We start from the raw sequence: 17,060 nt of genomic DNA, 5'->3' as shown, positions 1-17,060 counted from the left end.
TGTAATATTATGTCTCGAATTTGTTAAGATCTGTTTCAAATTTTGCAAAGGCACCAAACAACATTTTGTCCCTGTCAGCTGTTGTAAATTCTGCGAAAGTTTATGCAATCGACCAATTTGTATGTTCTGCACTATAACGTGTTGTTAAATAATTCGCTTTTGTCACGTTCAAAACGCTTTAAACATAAATTTTGTATTCCCTATTGCGCGACGTAATGTTTACATTTAATATAATACATTATTTACATTATTATAAACACGATTATTAATAGAGCGGTACAAATTCGACGTGCTAAATTATAGTTTTCTGTTCCCAAGCGATCGGAGCGCGCGAAATAAAAAAAAAAGCAATAATTCCAAAAAGCACCGACACGGGAATGCCCGTGGTAAATGTTGTGCATTACGATTGCAATATTGTAGTCGTATTTTACCGTCGGATGTGCAAACCGCGCTCTGTAACGCAATATCGAGATTAGAGTCGCAGTTTTTGGAATTTGATGGCAGCGTTATCGCTCTCGGCGTAAAATGTAATCCAGGGATTACCGGTCTGCGTAAGAAAGTCGAAACATATTTTAATGTCCCAGAAGATATGTTGTGTTTTTTTAGATTCATAAAGCTAACGTCACAATTTACAAAGGTACACTAAAACTAAGTACATTTATTTTAATTCAAAAGAACAAGCAAGAATAAGCAAAACTATTTCTAAACCCAAAAAGAAAAACAAGAAAGAATGTAGAAATAAATTTAATTTATTCCGAGCGAAATACTCTTAGTGCTTGATTCCTAAATGAATCGAGTAATAAAAGAAAAATAACTATATGCAAAACGTAACGTAAACGTAAATTTGTACTAGACGTTCTAGTCATTAACACCACCATTAAAGGATAATTTTTCCAACAGTTTTTTACAGTCAACTCTGTTATCAACAATATTGTGCAAAAAATGCCACTATATATTATTCTCCTAACAGATAATTTCAACATATGATAGAATATCTAAAGTTAACCAGAAAAAGTAAACTTTTTTTGAATCCTCTCAATTATGTTTACACAATTATGATATTGGGGACTCCATATCACACTGGCAAACTTAAGAGGCTATAGGCGTTACAGAGTACGACATATATATTCTTTGCTAACTTGTAATAAAACCCAAGTTTCTGTAAGTCTTTTTCACTGTGCTTTCAATATGAATTTCAAAACCCAGTTTTGTGTCTATAGTTACTCCAAGATCCCTGATATGTTTTATTTCTCCATTGACTTTATAATCGAAAGCTGAACTTAAGATAGTACCATTTGTCAATATTTAAAAACATTGTATTGAAGTGGCTTTTACTTGATGAAAAAAAATGAAAAAATTAAAATAGTTAAATAAGAACAAACGTTGTTCAGATTTTCACATAAATATATTTAAATGACAACTGTTTCGGCAACACCTTTGCACAATTGACCAGCCTCAACACTATATACGAGGTGTGATCAAAAAGTACTACATATATTCGATTTTTGATATCTTTTTTGTTATGTTTGCGCGTTTACTTTTTTTGTGAGACAGAAGCGTTAGACGTGTTTTGGGTGCTCGGCGATTTTGTGCTGTCAAAAAAAATGGAACAAAGAATTTGCATAAAATATTGTTTAAAAAAAGGAATACAGTGCTGCAAAACATTTGAAATGTTGACAACGGAATATGGTGAATCTACTTTGAGCAAAAAAAAAAATGTACAAGCTGTTCCAAGATGGCCGAAAAGACGCCGATTACGAACCTCGCTCTGGCCGCCCCAGCTCATCAATAACTGATGAAACCGTTGCAGAAGTGAAAAATCGTCGTATCACTATTAGAGAAGTTGCTTAAGATGTCGACATCTCTATAGACCCGTGCCATGCATTTTTTTTCGGAAGTTTTGGAGATGAAGCGCGTAGCAGCAAAATTTGTTCCGAAACTGCTTACTTTTGATTAAAAGGACCGTCGAAGGGGATCGCTCAAGAGCTGTTAAATGACCTCAGTGATGATCCTGATATGCTCAAAAAGGTCATAACTGGTGACGAATCATGAGTACATAGTTATGACGTCGGAACCAAATCCCAGCCGTCCCATTAGAAGAACCCTGAATCTACAAGGTCGAACGTCCGGAATTATGGGAAAACAATTCATGGATTTTGCTTACTCATCGTTGCTTGTGTCTTTTTGGCCAAAAACAAAATTACAATCATGCCTCAGCCATCATTATCACCGATTTGAAACCCTGCGACTTTTTCCTGTTCCCAAAACTCAAGAAACCCATGAAAATAAGGAGGTTTGGAACGATTGAGTAGATAAAGAAAAAAATCGCTGGAAGGACTCAAGGCTATACCAGAAAGAAAGATTGGAAGAAACGTTGTCACAAGTGTATTATTATATCTGGATAGGCTTACTTTTGAAGGGGACAACATTAATTTAAAAATACTTAAAAGTCACCTTACTTTTTGAACACACCTCGTATGCGTAAATTACTGCAACGCTCTACAATTTTGTTACGTTACAATATGTTATTTACACATTGCAGATAGTGTGAATAAAAGTTATTATTTTTATTATTATTACAGTTCTAGTTCCAATTCTTAATACTTGATTTTATCCGTCCGTTTTTAAAACATATTTTTTTGTGTGCCTATCTCGTGCCGTGAGACTTAAGCAGATGGGTTCACTATTGAAAATTTATGCGTTTAGTTCAACACAAAGAATTGCATTCCCATACATACATACATAACTTGACTAAATTGCGCGTTTTACGCGAAATATTAAGATTATGTAATTCAGCGGGACAGTGACGTGGTCAACCGCTATTATCAGTTTGCCATGGTAGCCGGGCGAAAATACTTTTTTCGTGATTCGGTTCGTGGGATACGCGCTCGTTAACGGAAAAACATTATTTTTGCAAGAATCCAGTGCTAAAATAGTTTGCCGCCAGGGCCAACAAGTGGCCGCGAATCATTGCCAATTTGCCGCGATACCCAGTCTGTTAACGCGAGTTTGTTCCTAATATCTTTGTTTCCCACGGAATTTAATCTATTGCCATATTGAATTTAATTAACCTTTTCCAATAATTAGTCACATACTCGGGCGATCGTAAGAAATCCATTTTTTTAGTTTTATCAAATAAATACCAAATGTAATAATTAAAATAATAATATAAATAATATAAAAAATTATATAATTTCAAATTGATTCCATGCAATATTATTGACAACTGCATTAATATAAATTCAAATTTTGTTAATAGATAGAATTTTTGGTAGGCTTACCACAACCTCAAAAGTATTACGAACGGACTACTACACTTACGATTTTTAATTGATTAACTGACTGGCGAAAAGTGATGTTTTGATGTACCACGAATTAATAACCGGTCGATTGAGATTTTAATTGTTATGGAAGCCTCAAATTTCGGTTTTTAATAATTCAGCTCAAACTTTACGAGCATTTTAACGCTCTTCAGAGCATACCGCTAAAATTGTTAAGTTAATCTTTTTAAGTTATTGATTTTTAACCAATCAAAACGGAGTATCTATACCTATGAAAAAGACTTTCTATAATTATTTTTCTGCTCTATACACTTATCAGGTATGCGCAAAGTGTCACTTAAAGACACAGTTGCGAGTCAATTCAGACGTTCTATGTACTTGAGTCTACGGGTTTGGGAGTGAATGTATGAATGTATTCGTGTTGTTTTGCAAAAATGTACTCAAACAGTAATGGTTGTAGAAAACATGTGATACACTTTGATAACTTTCTTCGCATACTTGTTTATTAAAAACTCGCTCGTCGTGACTAAGTGGCTTTTATCAAAACTAATGTAGTATGTTCATAGGGTCGTATTTTAAAAAATGCTGTTTCTTTTAAAAAATATTTTACAATTAATAATGAATAGAAGCAAAGCCGCTTAAGAAATATTTTGTTTTTATAAAAATGTATTCACTTATTTGGTTTTTGCCTTCCTGTGAGCTTATTTTTTAAGGGATTTTGAAAATTTTAGTGTCAAAATGTTGCAAAAAAAGTACCGGTTTTTTGTTTTTGTTCCTACTAGGCTGCTATTTGAAAAAACTAGGTTATCCTAAAAAATTAATAGATCATACATTAAATGCTATTTGCCATTAGACAAGAAAAGCTTCATTTACAATTTTTCTCATGAACAGGTGACCCGGTAAATAATATTTATGATGGTCACAGCCTCCTAAACATAATTTTTAAATAAAAATTTAAAAAATAAAAGACGTAGAATGATCTCCTGAATCCAAAAATGCAAAAAATATAGGTTGTGTCATTTAAAATTCGAAATGTACTGTCGTTTCCGCTCAAACCGGAAGTGCAACCATTGACTATATATTGTGAAAAAATTGGACATCCAGCCTATATTATTAATCCTTCCAAATTTCAAATCGCTATCTCAAGCCACTTAAAAGTTAGAGTGTTCCCACTTTCTTGTGTCACTCGGTATGTCGGAAAATCAGTCTTTCGTTTTACATGTAGCTTGAAATATAACTTTGATGCTAACACTGCTTTCTGTTTTTTTTTGTTATCTTGATAGATAGCTTTAAAAACAAAAAAAAACATCCAATCCAAACGTTATCAATTGAACGCACGGTATTATAAAAATTGGCCGGAAACTGCTTGGCTAAACCCAACTCGGAGGGAAAGTGTCCATTCCTTGGCCTGTTTGTGTTTGGTGACACTGTTCAGCAATCAATACGATAAACTTACTCGTTTTCTCACAATTCGCCCCGAATTTTTCAAGAACACGAATATGTTGCGGATTTCCGCTGACATTTTCCGGGATCCCAGCCTAGATGGTGCCGCGTCCCAGTTTCCGTTGGATGTTGATATTCCGGGAACAAGAGTAATGCCGGGAACGGCCCTTGGCAGATTAGAGTTTAGTTATAACGACGAGCGAAACCTCGCGCTAAATCCAGCGAATGTTGCCGGATCCCGCCCTCGAGGACCGAGCCTTGATAGGGCAGGGGCGTGAACCGGTTTCTTGGGTTGTCGTTGCCAGAATCGGACTAAAATCTATCGCTTATGGCAATTACGTATTTTTAAAATATTTATTTATTTGAAGAACAGTTTCTTTCAAAGGAAAATATACAAGGTGTTTAATTAATCGAACTTTCGCTAAGTTCCCAATAAATAAACAAAATTTATTTGTACAGAGCGAACGAAGTATTTAATGACAAACTCTTACGGCTGATAGAAAATCATTCTTATTTTAGGGTTATTTTACCAGCAATTGACTTTAAAATGGCCAAAAACGAAATACTGATAAGGAAAACTTATAAGGGACAAAAGCAAGAAATCACATATTTACTCTAAATTGAATGGCAATTTTAAAGAAAGGAAACAGAGGAATCAGTGACGGTAAGACCTTTTTTCTATCAAATATACTCAGTCGAAAGCCCTTACAACGTCACTAGTTAAAATTTTTAGAAATTTTTTTTTGCTCCAAAAAATTCCCTGTTAAATACATGTGATAAAAAATTGTAGAGGAATATGAATATGATAAGTTATGATAAAAACAATTTGTATGTTATGTTATGATATAATATGTCATACGAGTTTTGGATTTTAGACTTCCTATGAACTGTCAGAGCTGGTTCACTTTATAGCTAGGTTGTCTTGTTTCCATCATACAGTGCCGAACTCGCTGAATTTTGAAATCATATTAAATTTTAAAATATATTTTGGTTACAAAAAAGTTTTCGTTTTAAAATTTTGGATTTAGTTTGTGCCCTAATTCATACACTCATGGATATTTTAAATGTTTTTGTTAAAATTCAGTTTCCCCTGTTTTTTTTTTTCGCAAAAACATGACCACATCTACCAAAACCCAATCGTTTTCGAGAAAAATGAACTTCATCCAGGTGCAGTGGTAGCATTTGTAAGATGCTTACAGAGAACGCAGGCATTGAACACAGGGGGCAACCATAATTTTTAACCAAAACATAAAACATTGGCGGTTTGAATTTACGAAAAAACTCCTTATAACAAATATGTGTCGAGCGTAAATTTTCTGAGTCGAAATCGATCCAATCGAAATCTTTCAATCACTACGCCTGCAAGTAGTGAACTTATAAACAATAATTTATAAAGGGAATCTGGGTTATAGTGATAATGTTTGGACTCGCTATCACGAGACCTGAAAGGGTTTCGTAATTACCACTGAAATCTAGAAGAGATAGTTTTTTGCCTGGACCGTGACTTCAACAGAGCACCCAAGGTAAAATAAATTGACAGCGTCCAATTTCCAAACAACATAACCGATGTTGTTTATTGGTCATTTATAGTCCTTCACGAATACTACACCAAAGTCGTAAAACAGTAATATTTCTCGTTTTTTTTTTTTTGTAATGAAACAGTATACCATATGGTTTTCTGCTTCCTCATTCGATTGGTCGATATAGGGTATACCTGTGGAATGAGTTACAGCGCAATAAGTTTGGTTTAATGTATTAAACATTATTCGGATCGATCTGGTAGGTTGTAAAAGCTTAAACTTAAAATATATGATGATGAATTATATTAATATCCTCAAGACATGAAAATGAAGGGTACAATATTGTGTAATGTAGAATAATGTACATGCAGATCCTAGAATAATGTGTCAAAAAGCGGGATAATTTTTAAATTGTTTGAAGAATTCTACAATTTCGTATCCTAAGAATAGCCCAATCAACCACTGGATTGAAAAAGATCACGCTAAATAATGGTAGTCCGACCCATCTAAAGAAACATGACGTCACAGGACTGAACACGTGTCGATAACATTGAAATTTAAAACCGTATATGTGCATATATGACGCAGGCCTGACACAGTGGCTTAGTTTAGTACATCGCCACCTTATTAAACAAAATTAGTTTTTCAGAAAGTGCCACATATCTTGCACACGCCTTTTTTACGTAAAGTTGTTCATTATAAACGGCGAAATGCAACAAAAGTTTCAACTAAGTTCCCAAAGTATATTCATTACGTTTATGCGCTTCTTGTCTGCAAGATTGTTGACGATCAGAATAAATATATTATCATTCATGAGTGAATATCGCAAAGTAAAAGCATATGGTGTCACTGTGTAGACGCTATGACAGTCCGTTTCAAGGGACAGGCCGGTTGTTGAACCGACAATCTCAACGATAGGGAGATCTATCTGGCAGCTGTACAGACGTTACATTCTCCCTATTGGATATCAGCCCCAAGCATATTCAGGGCCGTTCGATGCGGCTTGGAATTGTTTGTGACGGACTAGAGGGAGACTGGCTTTATAGGGGGCGGATTGGAGCAAAGAGAAAAAAAAAAGTTAGCGTGGAAAACTTGGCAGAAAATCGGTCGAATTGGAAAAAGGGCCTATATGTTGCCACTAAATTTTAAAGAAGGTTAGGATTTATACCTTAAAACTTTATTGAATATAATTTAGTTAATTCGCAACATCCTGAAGTTAAAATTGAAGTCGACAATTGCGACCTGCGTGTTTTCACTTCGACTCTGAAGTTGGCGGGCTCTCTGTAGGACAGTTCATTTGTTGTTTCTTTTTTCATTTTCGATTACATGATTTTGTTTTTATGTTTAGCTTTTAGTCGTTTTGGCCCTATGTTGCTCTGTTTACTCATCTGGTTATTAAAAAAGCTACAGTTATTGATGATGCGGTGAAAATTCTGCTGGCGACAGAGACCCAACAATTTCCTTTTTGTAGTACGCGGACTTAATAGGCATTGAAAAAGAAATTAATCTCAAACCACTGGTCACTTTCATTTTAATAAAATGGTACTGACAGCCAGGGTTTTCGCGAGACTGGTAATTCCACTCGACCAGCGAAGTGAAAAATGCAGCTTAATTCTTCAAGCTGTATAACCAATGCCGAGACCAATGCTTACTTTCTGTATCGTTTGTTTATCACAGAAGTTTCATATATTCTACAGGGATTCACATTGAGCTCTTGACAGTTAAAAAACAGAAGCTTCCTCTCCGATTTGCTTTATTTACTTGTAAGTCAAAGTATTTCAGCAAATTTGATCCTACAGAAAGTTTTTAGTATGTTATTATGTTAGAAAAGCACAATGTAAATAAATATGTAAATAAAGTTTTACTTCGGAAGCAAGCTGTAGACAACTATTTATTTATTCTTGGGTTAGCAGATGGATGGTGAAAACTACAAGGGATTCATAAATATTTCCCTGCTTTCAGCATCCTAAATATAATAGAAATTCGGCTAGGTAGAGAGGTTTTGTTCAAGCTCGCCCCAACAGTAATTTGATATTAACAGACCATTTTGCCTACTTTATTAGAACAGGTACTTTTGTGTAGAACCTTTGGAATTCGCCGCATTTGAAAAAGATGGAAGTTGAGGACCAGGAAGTTGACAAAAATAATTTAGACAACTATTTTTTATAATGCGGGATTTGCATAAAAAAGTCCTTAGAGTTTTCTATATTTTAAATTTCAAATTGTGCTTGCGCAAAAATGTAAATTGTCAAATATATTTTTCTCCTATGTAAAATTTGATTCACTTTCAAATCACTAATAAAAAACATTGTGGTTAGTCACTTTTTAACACATTCTGTATGGAAACTAAATAAAAATTGCAGAGAGCTAAAGTTTACAAGAAGTAAGAGGTTATATTTGAAGAAAGAAGAAATCTTCTTTTATTAAAATACTTTCTTTATCAATATAGTAGGTCACAGAAATTGTATATGTATCTCACAGAAAGAATGTAACCGAATATCAAAGCCTTACAAATATTTCCCATTAAAAACTTTGTAATTTGATAGGATTAAAGAAACTTCTCCGTAAACGTATACATATATAAAACACCATTTTACTCACGCGGTCGATTTGACATTAGAGGAGCTAGTGTTTAATAAACCAGCGACTGAATAAATTTACCAGTCTTGCATACTATAGTTTTTTTACGACCATTAGTTTCTGGATACATTTTTGGGAAGTACTGTTACTGAGCGACGCCTGACGAGACTGTCAGAACTGACAAACGTCAAAATTATGTGTACCGAATACGCCCGAAGTGGCTCGCGACAATGTGTGGCATGTGCTTCGTTTCATTTCGTTTAAATTAATAATAAAAAGCTAAAAGCAACATATCGGATATAACGAATCAGTTTCAGAACATTTTTCTGGTTCGTTATATCCGGACGTTACTGTATTGTTGTTATTATTATTATTATTATTATTATTATTATTATTATTATTATTATTATTATTATTATTATTATTATTATTATTATTAATCATTTTAATGGTTTTTTTTAATAACTTTTAAACCATTAAAAATGCAAGGCGTATTTAATAGGATAACAATATATTTAAATGCATAATGCCCTGAAGCTAGCATAATTAAATTATCAGAGGTCGACTAACAAATATAAAATAAAACAAATTCTGTGATTCAATGTCTATGTGAATGATATTGCCTCATGTTTTCATCACGCATGTTTCCTTTTATTGGCTGACGACTTAAAATTTTATATGCTGGTGTGACTGTATAAAACTCCAGTCCGATTTAGATCACCTATCGCTATGGAGCGATTTGAATAGAATGGGACTAAATATTAATAAATACCAACAAATAAACTTCTAACGGAGCAGAAACCCCATACATTTTACGTATAACATAAAAGGGACACTGTTATTGCAGGGCTCGGTAATAAAGGATCTTACAGTGTTACTCGATATTAAGTTGACTTACACACACCATGTTTCATTGTGTTTAAATCACTTCAGATGTTGGGCTTTGTTAAGCGTTGTGCAGTTGACTTCCAGAGTGTTCCGTCTCTCAGATTACTGTTCTGCTCCGTCGTGCGTCCACACCCGGATTATTGTTCCAGTGTGTGGTCACCTTCGTATAACGTCCACATACAGGCCATAGAAAGAGTGCAGCATAGGTTCCTGCGGTATATAACATTTAAGGAGTAGCAAGGACTTGAGGACGTTGATTACTTTGAATTGGAAAACCCTCTCCAACTTACAACTCTTCAGATTCGTCGCATGCAGAGGAATCTCACCATTTTTATAATTTACTGCATTCAAATTCCCATGGAGCTGAGCTGTTATGTAAGGTTGCCCCTCCCTCCCCCCCAAATTAAACCGCTCCATCCAGGTGGAGTTCCATCGTATGCGCAGAGTTCTTTTCTTACAGGTCAGCTGCACTAGCGAATTACTTTTCTAACCAACTTGACTGCTTCCAGAGTGCAAGAATATTTAAGAAAGAACTTAAAGACTGTCGGTAAAACTATTCCGCTTTTCCTCTCAATAGTGTTGTATACCATTGTGTTGGTGCCGCGCTACTCTTGTAAGTGTCCTTACGGTCGTGTCGACTAACTATACCAATATTATATTTCCGAAAACCAATTTTTGGCATATTAGGGTGGGGGTCTTCATTTATCTATTTATTTCATTCTGTTTTAATTTTGTTTTATTTTATTTTGTTGTTTACTATTTTGTTTATGTGAATCCTATTTTATATTGGGTGGTTGGCCCGTTGATAAATAAATAATAATAATATTAGTATTGCTTTTGTTACTCGTTTTTGACAAAAAAGTGCGAATGTGCTGGGAAGGAAATACTAAAATCAAAGAATTTGGTTTTCTTAAAATATTATATATATATATATATATATATATATATATATATATATATATATATATATATATATATATATATATATATATATATATATATAATATATATATATATATATATATATATATAAATATACAACTTTTATCCCACATAACCGCGTATTTTTAATAGTTTAAAAGTTGCCCATTGAAAAAGTAGTAACTATGCGAGAAAGTAGACACTTTTAGTACCTACACGATGCATTTTTTTGCGCTCACCAAACACAAAAAAAGAACTATTGCTCACCAAGCAGGTAACTTCTAAATGAACTATAAAAAATCTCTTAAACGTCTTCGTTGAATGGATAGGATACACGGACATCCCATATATAGTTTATTACATGCTTTTTTGCGATAGTTTTCAAGGCGTGGATAATTTTCCATTAATACGGCAGCACTTCTTTATGCGCACGAGTTGATTACTCTTTTAAGAAGATCCTGGAAAACTCGACTGTTGGAACAAAACGGGTGTAAATTTAAAACGTCGAAAAAATCGTTTTCGTAAGAATAGTGAGAAATTTAATGGCAGGCGTATAGAATGCGAGTCGTACGTACCCGACTCGAAGGACAGCGGCGGCAGCAGCAAGAAGCCTTTGTAATTTTGCACGGGGCGGAATGATCAGAACGCGAAACGCTAATCACGGGGCAACGGCCGACCTTGGGGTTGCTCACGATTGATGTGGACATTAACAGAGATGTTAGGTGGCCATTTGTTTTCGAAAATATGCAAAGATTGTCGCGCAATTATTATGCATGCAAGAAGACTCCTTTCGGGTCGCCGCCTTTTATTACGTTGTGCACCATTGAAAATAAGTAGGAGAAAAGTTTCGAATTTTAGCTTAACAAAATGCCATGTATAAACCTTTAAATTCCGAGTCGTTGAGGTAATTACATTCGGAACTGTGGCTAGAACATTCTTCATTAGCAAATACATTTTTATTATGGTTTAGCCAGTTTATTTAAGCATTCCGACTGTTGACAAACATTTGTCCATCTGAAATTTCAAAAGGATTGACATCGGCGAAGACTCTTTCTATATTCTAGGTTTCTACGAATTTGGTTGCAAAATTTCGGACTCCTAGAATCTTATTGCTGTCTAGAATAGGCCCGATTATACCCAGCAATCTAACCAAAGTTTTGATGAGATGAGAGTAAATTTAAAATATTATATTTTTACGATTTTAAATCGACCAAGATCGTTTGGGTTCGTCAAATGCGACGGTGAAATAAAATAAATTACTCCGCGTAAAACTAAAACTAAACTAAACACCTACTAATAATGTACACCGTGTGCCAAATAAAACGATCCATTATACTATTTGGAAACCCATTGGAAATACGGAAAAAGTTAATAAGTTTATAATATTATAATTTTGTTGATACAGAGTGTCCAAAAAGTGTCCTCCCCCCCACCCCGACATCAACGTTGTTATTTTAAATGGAACACCCTATATATTTCATCCTTTTTTGAATCCTTGATTAAAACAAAGGTCACTTTCTTAGGAAATTCCTATTGGTTACACTTGTTGGCAGTATTAGGTATTTTTTAAATAGTAAAGACATGATACTACTTCTTTTAAAGATATAATGCTCTAGATATATGAATAAAACCTATTGCTAACAATACAGATTTACTAAATCATATTTAAAGAAACATTTAATATTTAATTATTATTATTTATAGTTATTTAATAGTTAAATATCAGAAATAAATAATTAAAGTTTATAGACTAACTAACCAAGGTAACAAAATTGAATAAATAAATCTATAAAAAAAATTAACTAAAAGAGGTTCGCTAATTCGGTCTCAAAAAGTTTAGTTAAAAATGTCAAAACAACAAAGAAATATCAAAATATTTAAAAATGTAGTTGGCTATGACATCACAATCTTTTTTTTTGTTTTTTGACGCATTAAGATATAAACAAACTTTGTCATTTCTGTTTGTTTTTGTTGTTTTTCATATTTCTATTCGAAAAGTTCATAATTGTCAAGTTTTTTGTTAGTATATATTTTATTTGTATTTTAAATAAGTTATATTTTTTTGGTTAACCTATAAACTTTAACTATTTATTTTTGTTATTAGGTATTTTCAATCAAGCTGGATAATTAACTAATAAATGTTTCTTTAAATATGACTTCTGAAGTTTTATTAAATCTATTATAGTGTGTAGTATAGAGTCGATTTTTTATAAAGTTTCCTCGTATTATAGGTAATAGGTATATCATATCTCGAGTATTGTATCTTTACAGGAAGTTGTGTCATGTCTTTGCTATTTAAAAAATAAATAAATTTATGAGAGTGTTATTTTGATCCTCAAATATCTCAAAAAATAAGTAAAATTTTAATATAAAATTAAAAATTTAATATAAGACAAATTACAATCAAGTTTTTGTCCTGGAAATTGATATCTGAATTAAAATATAGGGTGTTTGATTTGAAAATCTTGAGATTTTGTTAATTGAGTTCGCCAAAACGGCACACTGATTGAGTAGTGCATCATCATAGTTAAATTTTTGTTGCGGATCAGTAGCGTCACAACACAATTTTATATGGGGCAATCCAAATATGAAAAAAAAAACAACCTCAATTTCGGCCTAAACTATGCAAAATTCGAATAGAAACTTCTTAAGAAAGTGACCTTTATATTAACCAAGGATTCAAAAAATGTCAAAATATACAGGATGTTCCATTTAAAATAACAAAGTTGATGCCGGGTTGGGGGGTGGGGGGGGACTTTTGGGATACCCTGTATCAACAAAATTATAATATTTTAAATCTTTAGGAGAGTCCAAGGAACTTTTGTACGAAACTTTTTTTCGTATCTCCTATGAGTTTCCAATCGTATAGTGGATCGTTTTGCTTGGCACACGGTGTACCTATATGTCTATTATTTATATTTCCGCACTGTACGGTTTCACTTTTCGACTGACTCCCACTAGGAGCGGCGCTCGCTTTTATAGACCTCAAAATCTATAAGCGATGAGGATCGAATTTTCTAACGGTCTTCGCGAGTATGCGTTCCGATTCCCGCGTACTTGAGTACTCAGTCGGTTCGGCTCCCTCATCAGAGTATTATTAATATGTTATGACAATTTTTATTTCTTCAAATTATATTAGATATGGAAAGCATACCCATGAAAGAAGTAATTTTTACTTCGCAAGTTTTTCTATTAAATAACTTTGTCGCTGGGCAACATTTAGGTATTTTCCTTAATTGGAGATTTAGATATGTAATCACAGAATTACTTCAGAGCGATCTACATAAAATTATAGTTTCTCATCAGCCACTTTCGTCGGATCACATAAAAGTTTTCATGTACCAAATACTTAGAGGTGAGTATTTTTTTTATTACAAAAAGAAATAGGAATGTAATTATCAAAGTTTTTTACCAAAAAGATTTTTTTAAACAGGAAACAAGGATAAACTGTAATACACAATTAAAAATTTTCTAAAATATAAAATGCAAAAATCAAATATGGCGCTCATAAGAAAAGAATTAAGTTTGTAAATAAAACGAGAAGCGGAAATTTTAGTTTTTTCGCCATTTTTCTGGAAATACCTAAATAACTGAAAGTTATTTGAGCTACTCTCCATCTCTTCTCTTTCCGAGATGGTAACGTTGACAGTCTAATTTGAAACTAACCAAACTGATTAAAAATAATATTCTGGTAACACATTAATTTCTAAAAACCGACATTTATTCCTGTAATTAACGTATTTATTATTTTCACGCAGGTTTGAAATATTTACATTCAGCTAGGATATTACATCGGGACATTAAACCTGGAAATCTATTAGTAAACAGCAACTGCGTATTAAAGGTAAGAGAACTTTACGTTCAAAGTAAGCGTTTTGTGGATTTTATCTCGTGTTCGGCAAAAAGATTGGCAATCCTCGAATTTCGCAATGCGAACAGTTTTTCCAGCAGATGTCGAGATTTTATCGTTTTGAGGCGGAACGTTCATTAACCCATTTAACCAGTTCCAGCAAGCACTGACACACACAAGCAGATCGATTAACGTAAATATTTTGAACCGTTTTGACTTTTTGTATAGCCAAATGGATTTCGTTATCATTTTCAGTTTCTAATCCCACGACAAATAAGGGGCACCGACAAAATTACGTTTATTAGTAAGCACCGGTAATTACAAAGCAGATAAGCACGCCTTAGCAATTTTAATTCCTATATAGCAACCGACGAATTACTCAAAATAAATACACTGCTCCGAAAAGTGAACCAAATTTCACAATAGGGAAAGACGGCTGGGTTGTCCTTGTCTTTCCTTGCTCATTTAAATAAATGAGGCTATGGAATTATTATTTGATAATCAAACAATATTTTCTTTAAATATTTGTAAAAAATAAAATTTATAATAATCTTAACTTCGTGAAAAACATCGGAACAAACAAATCGACATACTTCAAAAAATATTGCCACAAAAGTGCAGCATTAATTTTTTCAGGAGTTTTATTTTAGACAAAACTTAAAATACACATAAATATATACATTTAACCATTCTTTTCTATTTTGTGACAACTATATTAATAGGTAAAGGTTTCCAAAACACACGAAATATACATTATAATATCCATTCCAACTTACAATTTAGCAGTTAACAAATTATGTGCAAATACTCTAAATATTCTATTTAATTATAATTTTTATTTCATTATATAATAACTTGATTTATTTATAAAACAAAACCAGATCATATAATATGCAACATGTGTAAATGATTTACTTACCCAAATATATATTTTCTTTTTTTGGATATATATACGTACATTACATACATATGTAATACAAGAACTATAATAAAAACAAAAGCAATCACAATATATGACACTTAGTTCAAAGAACGACAAACAATTAAAACGTTTTAATAGAGTCCCCTATACCACGATTTACTCTCATGAAACCAAAACAGGTAGAAAAATGGTGAAATTTAAAACAATTTCTCATTACTCTTATCTGCCATTAGTATTACCGTTTATAACAAAGAAAAAGATCCTCTACCCATTTCCCTCTAAATAAAATTTGCCTCAAAGTCATTTGATCGATTTGACTATGCTTTGTCTGTTTTTCATTGCGATTGTACAAGAGATAACCGAAACACAAAAGTAAAATACATTAAGTTTAATGAAATTTATGAATGATTTTATGTTTTAATAATTGAACCATAACCCAAAACAAAGCAATAAATCAAATAAAATGCTTTACAATCCTTTATGCGAAACCAAACTGCTGGAAAACGGATGAGTATAATTCAAATTTGTAAAATAAATATGGAAACAAACATCTTCTGAAAGAGTTCAAATAACTTCCTGGGGAGTATTTGGTTTCATTGTGCGAACATTTTACAAAAATTTGAAGTTTCAATGAGGGTAATTTAGCAAGACTAAGATCGATCGAATTTTTTGAGAGTAATTGGAATCATTGGAAAGTCTTATTTTCCAGAATCAGGCAAGTATTTTTAATATCATGGAAACTGCAAACTATTTTCCTAAGTGGCTGGCCGATCAAAAGTGAATTTGCGATTGCTTTGCAGATATGTGATTTCGGCTTAGCACGAGTTGAAGAACCTGACTCGTCCAAGCTGATGACCCAGGAAGTGGTCACTCAGTATTATCGGGCACCAGAAATCCTCATGGGTGCGAAACACTACACCGCTGCGGTCGACGTATGGGCAGTGGGTTGTATATTTGGAGAACTGCTCGCGCGGCGGATACTCTTCCAAGCTCAGAATCCTGTTCAGCAACTAGAATTGATCATCGAACTGCTGGGTACCCCCTCTTTAGAAGATATGAAATACGCGTGCGAAGGTGCCAAAACGCATATGCTTTCGAGAGCTCCAAAACCTCCCAGTTTGTCGGCGTTGTACACCTTATCGTCTCAAGCCACGCATGAAGTGGTACATTTGTTGTGCCAGATGTTGGTCTTCGATCCGGTAAGTCGAACCAACTTTTGGGGTTGTCTACATATCTTGTGTCTAAGTTGGACCCACTGCACAAGCATGGAATGTGAGTGTATGATCTTTCTAACATCGAAGAGATACGTAAAGCTTTCGATCCTACCTGTCCAATGGGGGTGTGCGGCAAACAATAACTTTATTTAAAAAATTTGAGGTAACATTGAAAACCATACTTTTCTATGGCGGCAATTAATAAACGTCAAGTTTGTTTGCTTGGAAAAATCAAGTCCAATCAAATTGTTTCCCTAACGCATATCCAGAAAAGCAAAGTGGCTTAAGAAGTCCAGTAGGTATAGTCTGTTCATAGATATAAGAAAGTGACCAATTGATTTTGAATGGGTGAAGATTATTACCTAAAGTTTCGGAATTTAAATTCAGGTAAAATTGTGGTCCGTAATAGAAAATAATTTTATACCTACCTGTGTTTAATAT

General features: G+C 33.4%; 1 protein-coding gene across 4 annotated transcripts in view; it reads left to right on the top strand.

The window, feature by feature from the left end:
* LOC132703584 (serine/threonine-protein kinase NLK) overlaps positions 1 to 17,060 on the top strand; it is a 110,273-nt gene that overhangs the window by 85,176 nt on the left and 8,037 nt on the right. For all 4 annotated transcript variants that reach the window (XR_009619103.1, XM_060672931.1, XM_060672932.1 and 1 more), the window contains exons 4-6: positions 13,882 to 13,988; positions 14,392 to 14,477; positions 16,206 to 16,604. Coding sequence is in view for 3 of the 4 variants with exons in the window: in XM_060672931.1 (XP_060528914.1) it covers positions 13,882 to 13,988; positions 14,392 to 14,477; positions 16,206 to 16,604 (592 nt within the window). In the remaining variant the exon portion in view is untranslated. The remainder of the gene's footprint in view (positions 1 to 13,881; positions 13,989 to 14,391; positions 14,478 to 16,205; positions 16,605 to 17,060) is intronic.

This window comes from Cylas formicarius, unplaced genomic scaffold (assembly GCF_029955315.1).
Source record: "Cylas formicarius isolate icCylForm1 unplaced genomic scaffold, icCylForm1.1 PGA_scaffold_6__28_contigs__length_40554024, whole genome shotgun sequence".
Lineage (NCBI taxonomy): Eukaryota > Metazoa > Arthropoda > Insecta > Coleoptera > Brentidae > Cylas > Cylas formicarius.
This window is presented reverse-complemented; position numbering and strand designations above follow the sequence as displayed.